This window comes from Pipra filicauda, unplaced genomic scaffold (assembly GCF_003945595.2).
Source record: "Pipra filicauda isolate LSUMZ 115617 unplaced genomic scaffold, ASM394559v2 scaffold192_size1418226_pilon, whole genome shotgun sequence".
Lineage (NCBI taxonomy): Eukaryota > Metazoa > Chordata > Aves > Passeriformes > Pipridae > Pipra > Pipra filicauda.
The window spans coordinates 233,233-242,890 of record NW_024104301.1 but is presented as its reverse complement, the minus strand read 5'-3'; the positions used below and the strand labels follow the sequence as shown (position 1 = coordinate 242,890).

The window sequence follows — 9,658 nt, the reverse complement described above, 5'->3', positions numbered from 1 at the left end:
TGATTGAAGGAGTCTCGTCCCAAATGATAGTGATGGTCTGTGGCTTTGATTCCCCCCGATCAGGAATTTGGTACATTTTTCTGCTGTGTTGACCTGGAAGGGTTCAGAGAGGAGCTTGTACAGTTGATTTGTTCTGCCATGAAGTGCAGCTGTTCTACAACCCAGTTTAAGCAGCACCACTTCGGTTCGTCCGCACAGGGGTCAGGAGGACACAGCACTTTGAGTCTGTCTCACATCTTTTTAGCAGGCATTTTGCTAGGGAATTCTTACCCTCATTCCTTCCTTTCCTTCTCCAGCAGCACCACTGACTCGTATAATTTTATCACCTTAAACTGTGTAGTTTTTATCACCTCAAGGCCCAGCTGGGACACCTTTGGTGACACCACCCAGAGCTGAGGCACCAGGGAATCCACTTGAACACAAAACCTTGTTAAAAAACTCTGCTGAACTTGTGATTTTCAAACCTTTCACTTGTCTTTGCAATGCCCCACGAGTGGCTCTGGATTCAGAAGATGACAGACCCCGGGCAAAGCTCAGCTGGAGACCACAGTACAGCCAGAGACTGGTAAATCAAGACACAAACACCGAGGAGGGTCAGTTTTTAAAACTTTTTTTATTTTTTAATTTTTTTTTAAGTTTTTATTTTATATTATCTACAAAGTAAAAGTTTTCTTAACTTAAAAGTTACATCACTGTCTCACGATAGTGATTCTCTCATCAAACGTGATTTATAAATAATAACTCATCCGTTTGACGATTAGAATTTTTTTTTTCTTTTACTGAACCTGTTTCAAGTTTAGTTAGAAGTAAAAGGGATCTCCAAGTCTTGATTTTTAGTGATAATAGCAGCAAGAATCACTCTTGTTACTTCTTTTGCTAGCTGACGAGTTCATAACTTTGAAGGGTCATTAAAAAATAAATAACTTCCAGTTTTCAGCAAGCAGAGTTGGGGCACTTGCAGGACTCAGATACAGTGCATGGAATTATGGAATAGCCCACAAGTTCCTAAATGCCTCTACTCAGTCCGAATCTCTCCCACTGCAAGATGAACTGTTAGCATTCCTAGTGGATGTTACAAGAAATCAAATTTTTTTTTTTTTTAAACAAAATAAAATGAAATTCTAGTTTTCTGTGCTTCCAGTTGGCAGAAGCAGTAGAAGGAGGGTATTTGGCCTACAAAAGGTATCCAGCCTTTCAGTTATTCCAGATGAGCCTTACAACTGCTGTTGGTGGTGGGCTTGTACTGTAAAAAAAAAGTTCAAATGTAAATAATAAATTGGCAAGCCACACAACAGTTTGCTAGTAAAGTGGTCACAGGACAACTACTGAGCTCAACTTTCTTTTATTTTTTTTTTCTCTTTTTTTTTATTTTTTAGAGAACAAACCAAAACCCTGCACATCAAGATGTCCTTTGGATGGTTTTATTTTTCCCCTGCCTAAGCCCTCAGAAAGCATTTTTCTGCTCACACATTCCCCAAGAAGCAACATCACTACAGGAATTTTGAGGTTGTTTGAACACGAATAATCAAAGAAACCCAAGTCAGGTTAAATTTTAAGTGGAAAGAAGTCATACAGCACCTACTTTCCCCAAAAATAAAGCTGCAGAATGTTACTCTGTATTAAAGTTTAGCTTTCAGCTGTCACTGAAATTAGCAGTCACTTTATTGGCAGTCACTTTCTCAGCAGTCTAACAGCCCTAAACCAAAACCATTTTCACTCCCGTCCTTGACACCGAGCGCTTTAAATTAATAAAACCTCTCATTGTCATAAACACACGGCAACACCACGGCAAACCCTGGCACAACTCAGTCCCACAGCATCTCCCAGCTCCCCATTCCTCCACTCCAGCTGGAGGAAAACTCCCTAAACCAGGTAAACCTACCTAGGCTGGCAACGGGCTGGCAAATATGAACCGCTCTACAAGGACATCTTAAGGTCGGGGTTTTTTTGTTTGGTTTTTTTTTTGTCTTTTTTTTTTTTTTTCCCCCAAATCTGGTCTGTCCCAGTCCTGATCCTCCGCCCTGGCTCAGTTTAGGGTGCAGGTGTCCCGGGCACACACTCCTCACCTGAAGGGTGCGTCATATAGGGGAAATGTGTTGTTGTCGAGACGGGAATGGGCTGTAGTGCACTTTGAGCGAGGGCGGCTTGGGGACCACCGGGAGGCTGTGTCGTCATTAGCATCATTGGAGCATGGGCAGTTGGGTGAGAAGGAACCATTCCTGACTGTACATGAGCCTGAAACAAAGAGCTCTTTAGTATCATGGTCACAAGGAGGCAGCAACTCCTGGCCACATGACTGGCGAAAGTTTTCTCTCCGGCTGAGAAAATCCAGAGATTTATACTCCGTTAGGGATTAAGGCAGGTTTGAACATAAAAAAAGGAATAACAACAAAAAGGAAAAATAATAATTAAAAAAGGGCTCGAATTCTTAAGTGCTGGCTCGGAGTCACAGTCTCAGTTTTAGCCATTTTGCCAGTGTTTAACAGGGGAATATTAAAAAAAAGAAAAACAAAACAATTCAGCAACAAATCTTCCAAACATTTCTGTTAGTCATCTACATCAAAGCACTTCCTAGAGGGTACAGACAGGAACTGCACAGGCACTGGGAGTCTGGCATCCCTTCCCCAGCTCTCTTTACACAACCCCACATTCCCTCCTGGCTCCCTGCCCTGGGCACCTCCCTCTCCTCTCCAGTGACCTGTGCTCACACATTGTTCAGCAAAGTCCTTCTGAGAGGAGTGATTTCATCCCTTTGTTCTGGTTCCAGTTCAGCTCATCACAGTTCTTGTGTGATCTGAGCAACCAGGGCTAAGTCTCAGCAGAAAAAGGAGATTAATTCTTCCAATGGCTGATCGCCTCTGGCAAGCAAGTTCAGGAACTTGGTGGGTTCTTTAGCCCAGAGCAGTTCATGACTCTAAAGGTCATTAATTTTTTGGGTTAAAAACCTAGTAAACACTAGTTTCTTAAAAGCACAAAATATTATGGAACTCAGAGCTCTCAGTGGATCTCTCTCAGGGGAATAAAAAGCCCCCAAAAACACCATTTGTACCTAAGGTTTGCTTTGTCCTTCTACCATATCCCAGAACTGCAGCCTCACAAGTCTCCCATGCCAGTAAAGACAGATAGCAGGTAGTGGCCAGAATTTTATTTCTTAAAGACAAAAGGGTTACTTGACTCATCACAGACATTCCCCAAACTCTTTTATCAGATTTGCACGTGTTAGTAGCACTCCAGGAGCCTTTAAAGGCAGGAACTGCAATTCAAATCTCACTTTTGCTCTAAAAAAAGGTTTAGAAGATCAGGCTGTGGAACAGAAATACCTCCCAGGACTGGCTCCATGTTGACTTTGACAAACATGCTATTGGAGGAGCATCATTATAGAGCAGCTATTCATGGAGCAGCTGGAGTCAAGACACACAGTGGGTAAAATTTTTCTGCTGTGGTTCAAACACTTTGCAAATTGGGAGCTGACAGAACTCTGTAATGAATTTTAAAAGTACTGGTTCTCAAGTGAGATATCTACCAGCTCAAGAGTCATCTGATAACCTACAGGGAAACTGGATTGATCCCCTGTGTGGGCCTGACTGGAATTCTTACCACGTGGTGCTTCAGGATGGTGTTTAGAAGCTGGAAATGAGGCTGATAAGAAAGTGTACAATCCAGTGATTGGTTTCCCTACGATGGAATAATTACATGCATTTAAATTTCTGACTAAACTGTAGTTATTCCTTCACTAGAGATCTTTAGAGGGAACTACTTAATTGGGAAAGTCAATTAGTTTGGTGTAAATATCACAGATTATAGATTGTAGTTTTCATTCTTAAAAAAAATCACAGAAGAGACTGCAGCAGTTAAAATCAAGGGCAAGGCAGGATTTGCCTGTGATTGCTAAAAATCCTGCCTGAGCAGGCAGCTCTGACTCAAAGTTGCATCTGATATGCTTAATGTGGTTTGGATAAGTGCTTGGCACACAGAAAGGAAGGCAGTGGTCACATCCTGCATCCATGGGCCTGGCCATGGCGTGTACAGCACATTTCAGGTACAGCTTTGCTTTGACGTGTCCTTGAACCAAACACGTTTCATGTTTCAAGGCAAGACACCGAACGTGTCCCTAAGCCAAGACCCTGCTGAGAAGCTCTACACACAACCCAGGCATTCACAGCAGTGCCATCACACCAGAGTAGAGCAGGAGTCTTGTTTCTGGCAGAAACCAGAGCCTGGGAGGACATGGCAAGATTACCAAGTTTGGACATCCTCTCCTCATCCTCCCCCAAAAAAGCAGAGAAATTAAAAGCCTAAAAGAATCAAAAAGCTAAACACTCAACATCAGTAAAACAATTCCTAAATAACTATTAATTTATTGGCTTAACTGACTGTCCCAGGGACCAAAGCAAAGGTTTTATCAGAATTCTGCATGGGATTGGACACCCGTTGGACAAACCTCCCTAATCACAGTCAGCCAGCAGATCCCAAACTATTGATAACCTGCATGAGAGGGCAGAAGCCAGACACCAAGTTCTTGGTCTGAAGAAGAAATTCTGCAGGCAAATTACTGCTTTAACTGTCCATTCCTTGACAAAGGACACTAGATCCAGATTTACTGAACATCAGGAAATCTCTGTAACATTGCTTTACACAGAGCTCTTGATGAATCAACCATGTTCTTCCCCTCCCAAATCTTTTTTTTTCCTTAGTAAGCTGACCACAAAAGAGAGCAGTTAGAGAAGGGGATTTCTGATTCTGAATCAAGGACTGTCATTAAGTTGCTCAGCAATCTTTGGGGATCTTCTGCATAAGCAGTTCATTTAGAACCACACACAGACACACACACGTGCAGGGTTTTCCTTCTGCAAGGATTGTCCTGCAGTCACCTGAACTGAACCTCACCTCCCCCCCACCGCAGTGCCTTGCTATTCCCTAATAATCTGTGTAATATCCTTTTCTGGATGTACTTGGATAAATTTGCCTACAATGCAGAGCCTAAAACTGCCACCAAAAGCAGCAATTCAGCCTTCCTGCACTCAGCTCTCCAACCTTTCTGTATGCCAGCTCTTCCTGGGATCATGCACCTGAGCAGTGAACCGATTTTCCAAGAAACAGCCTAAAATGGGGGGTAGGGGAGGCACATTTCGTGAATCGTGTCCCCAGCCTGGTTTGCTGCATGGCCAAACAGTCCTGTGAGCAGGATGGTGGGGCAGGGACAAGGATGGGAGCCAGGAACTGGGAATGGAGCTCAATTTATTTCAGTAGCAGTGCCAGCTTAAGATGTCTTCATTAAACTACAGTTGCAGATGCACTAGGTGTTGGAAGCTGAGGTCCAAACATCTTGTCAAACTCTAAATAAAGGCAATGTACAGACAAGAAACCTAAATAACAATAACAGGTAAGTCTGTGCTGAGAGGTGACAGAATGGAAATCACTTCAGCAGGCCCGACTTTTGTCCTAATCTTTGTGGCATTAAGACATTTAAGTCTTGAAGGTTGTTAAACTGTGTTTACCTGGGGGACATGGGCCATGTGTGGCGGATTGGTATATGCAGGTTGAACATGGGAGGGATGAATGGTGAAGACTGTTTGTTGTGCTGTAGGAAAACTATTTTGTGGAGACTGCGTGTTGGAGCCTGGCGTCATGGAAGGAGGGGTTGGAGCTAGACCTGCGTGGTAAATCGCCGACTGCTGCTGGGGGTTGGCCAGGTGGAGTGCCTGGGCAGCCTGGTGCTGGTGGTGCTGCAAAAAAACACAGGAGAGCACTCAGGTTATGCCTCAGAAATCAGACAAATCTATCCTGTCAACTACCAGGAGAAAGGGGTGCAAAACTGCTCTCAGTATCAGGGGCGAATCTAAGGATCACCACGCCTCTGGAAGTGAGGAAACCACACCCGTGGTCGTGAGGAAGCTCATTTCAATCCCACCAGGCTCATTTCAATCCCACCAGGCTCATTTCAATCCCACCAGGCTCATTTCAATCCCACCACGTGGCACAGCAAACTTGAGTATGGATGTGCCACAATAGTGCAAGCGCAGAGCTCCCTCCTCCCTCAGCCTGGTGCTCAGAATAGAGTTGGTTCTCTATTCTCCAGTTTGATCACTTGTGTTAGAATTGCTCAAATGGAAATGTAAGTGCTGCTTTAGAACAATTAATAATTAATTTAAAAAGCTGTTTCAGGGGAAATTAGACATGACTTTTCTGGTTGATTCAGAAAGTATTCAAGTGAGTTAGTCTTGAGAAAAACCAGTGATCTCAGAGTGAATGAGGGCTGTCTTCAAGACTTGCAGTTAATAGTGAGGCTGTCAGAGGATATGGGTCATGCATTACTCTAGAGAACTGCTGAGCACAAAAAACTGATTCTTAAGGAGGGTAAGAAAAAATGTGGGCATTAGGTAGATGTGGCACTCAGGGACATGGTTTAGTGGTGGGTTAATGGCTGGACTTGATGGTCTCAGAGGTCTTTTCCAACCCAAACAACCCTGGGATTCTGGGATTCTCCTTGCACTAGGAAGTCATGTGAGCAAGAGTCTGGCAAACAGAACCCAGACTGCCAGGTAAAAGCAAAGAGAACCTGCAGCCATGGAACTGGATGTGCCTCACAGCTGCCCAGTTATTCCCAGCAGGAATTAAGGAATGCCACAAGGACCATTTTGTTTTCAGCTGCTTGTCTTTGACAAAATACAACCAAACACTTCTCAGGATTTATCTACTATTTCCACTCCACTCATATCAAAGCACTGACATAATTATGATCATTCCTTAATCCCAACACGGATCAAGCTATACCTCATCCCTGCGAAGAGGGAGGACTCTGAACTGCTCCATCCTACCCCTTTTTCCCTCTCAAAAAAAATCAACATATATCAAGCTGCAATCCCCTCCAGCAGAGCATTAATTTAAATACAATTAAACACAATTTCAAGCCATTCAGTCCTGTTTGAGCCTGTTACCTGCACGGGGCTGGGAGCAGGGTGGCTTCCAGCATGTTGGCTTTGCTGCTGGCCAGTTGGTGTGGCAGAAGGCTGAGGATGAGGAGGATGCGGATGCAGGGTAGCATTAGGGTGGGCATACTGCTGAGCAAGTGAGCCAGTGGAAACTAGGATGAAAAAGAGGGATATTTAACACCAGATACAGGACAGGCACCTCATCAAGTCACCATCTGCAGTTGAGGATTTCACTACAGCTCAAACAGACTGTAAATATACTCCCCTCCCCCTTCTAAAAAAAAATATTTATCTTGCAAATAGCTGAGGATCTTACCTTGCTTTTGTGTAGTTTGGTTTGGCAGGAAAGTCTATAAATAACCATAATTAGACAGTTCATCTTCCCTAGTTTGACAATGTAACAGATACTACATAGAGAAAAGCAGCATTTCGTCTTTTGCTTTGTCAAACAGACCAGTTTCAAAGATCAAATTTATAATTTTCATACAATTTAGGATTTCCTGAAACATACTTTTGAAAGGTGTTATGAGCCATTTTTATTTCCACCATCCAAAAAAAGTCTTTGGCCTTATACCTGGCTAACCTCACCATGCTACTCTTCTGGAAATTGCTCATAAAGTACAAACTCTGTGCTTGAGAGCTCCAGGGACACCCAGAAAACACATCATAGCTGAGAAAACTGAGGCTGCTCGAGCATCAAACCTTTGTTGAAGCCAGTTTCTCGTACTAAAATAACACATCTTGCCTCTGCCCTCAAGGCCAATCAGTCTGTTCTGGATCAGCACCATCCTGGGAGCTTCTAACACTGCCATGGAATTCTTCATTCCTTGAAACAGTAGCAAATAAGGTACAAAATTCCCAAAAAGGAAGAAACTGAACGACACGAAACTTTCACCCCAGTGAAGCCACACGTGTTGCCACGGTCGTGCCAGTCTCCAACAACAAACCAGCAGCAACGAGTTCCTCCTTGGATCCTGCTCTGTTCTGCTCCAAAACAGGCCACACTAAATTGTATTTTTTTGAACTTCTGAGGGAATCCAAGGAAGTATGAAAAGTCATGATGACAGCAAGCATTCCTTTAAACACAAAGGATGCAACAGGAGAGCAAGATCCTAAAAAAAATGAAGATGTTTTCTCTATTTCTTTTAAATCTTGTGCAACAACCAGTCCATGTTTGCAGCTACACTTCAGCATGTGACAATGGGCACTGATCCCTCCAATGTCACAGCTGGAAAAGACCAAGGCTAGTTTTGTTGACAATACTGAGAAAACAGTCAAAGAAAACCATCAATCTGCTCCTGAATTTTCCCTGCAACTGCTTCTTATTTCCTTTAACACCTTTTGGTTGTTCTGAAGTTAACTAACGATGGCTGTCTATGGGTTACAGCTTTTTTTATGGGGTTTGTATTCTATGAGAACTTGATGGCCAGTGAAGCACCTTTAAGCAGGGATAGCTTTTCCAGTGGGGTTTTCTTGTCCTAATAAACCAATCTGAAAATCAGGGCACAGGGAGAAACTCCCAAGTGCAACCCCCTGTCCCAGGTATTCCCGGTGGGCGAGGTGAGTGACCTCCCTCCTGCAGGGAATTTCTGAAGAGCTTCACTGTACTGGGCTCTAAGTTCATAACAACCAGAACTGTCTGGGTGCAGACAAAGGATGAAAGACAAGATGGATGGAAAAAACGGACTAAAATGTAGCTGCATCTGAAAGCACAACAGTATCCAGCACAAGCAAGCCTTGAACTGCTCTGTCACAGCCCTGACACTCCACCCTGTGCAAATACCTGTTTTCCTCCAGTCTGCCTTGCTATAATTCTTACAAATCCTAGTTCTAACAAATTCAAATTCACCAGAATATATACAGACAGTATCTTTTTGCCTAATTGAGATTTTTCTCCCCGGTACGGTGCATTAGGAAGGCTCCTCCTTTAGAAAATAACTGCCTGCCACATTTAACTTAATCCCTTGAAAGCTCTATTAAATCTTCACCGAGCAAATGGCCCAACAGTGATGTGCAGTTTCAGGCTATTAATGCAGATGAACTCAATTCCTGCAGTCTGGAGCTGATCCTAAAATACTTATCCAAGTGTACAAGCACAGTCATACACTCTGAGCATTTCTGATTGAGAGGGGGTTTCAAAAACACCTCAATATTTTCTAAGCACACTGTCAAAACTGCAGGATCTTCTGCCACAGCACTTTGTTATGCTTTAAATCCAAGTATTTTTAGTTTTTCCTATCACTACTAAAATGTATTTTGCAGCAGCATCCCCACCATGCTCCTACTTGACTTTCAGACATCTCTCCTTACAATAACATGAAAATTATCAATGGTAACAATGATCATTTTTACAATATGAAGTTTATGGCTTCCTTCAGGAGGAAAATATCTCAACCTCATTATTATACACACTCTGAAGAAGGCCAGAAGTTATTATCTCTGTCAAAGTGATAGAAATAAATGCAAGGAGAGATTACTTGCTTGCTAAAGGGCACGTTACACCAGCAATCCTCCCACTGCCTGAGCCACAGAGCTGACTGCAAATTAACTCCAACTCCATTCAAGAGGCTTTAAAATGTAGATGAAATTTAATTCCAAGTTGTAAGATATTCAAGCCTTCCCACATTGCTTGTTAAGAGTCCCTGAAATAACGTGGGGCTCCCTTAAACCATTTGTGCAATTCATCTTTCAGTCCTTTATAGCCAAGAGAATAATAAACCCAGTTA

At 43.0% G+C, this 9,658-nt stretch overlaps 1 protein-coding gene across 11 annotated transcripts in view; it reads right to left on the bottom strand.

The window, feature by feature from the left end:
* Window positions 1–594: 594 nt before the first annotated feature.
* Window positions 595–9,658, bottom strand: part of ATXN2 (ataxin 2) — a 51,140-nt gene continuing 42,076 nt past the window's right edge. For 8 of the 11 annotated variants that reach the window (XM_027714911.2, XM_027714910.2, XM_027714917.2 and 5 more), the window contains 3 exons: window positions 6,939–7,084; window positions 5,499–5,726; window positions 1,250–2,235 (listed from right to left, as the gene is read on the bottom strand). In XM_027714911.2, coding sequence (XP_027570712.1) covers window positions 2,032–2,235; window positions 5,499–5,726; window positions 6,939–7,084 — 578 coding nt within the window. In that variant the 3' untranslated portion in view covers window positions 1,250–2,031. The other 3 variants (XM_039380341.1, XM_027714907.2, XM_027714909.2) reach the window with 1 other exon arrangement.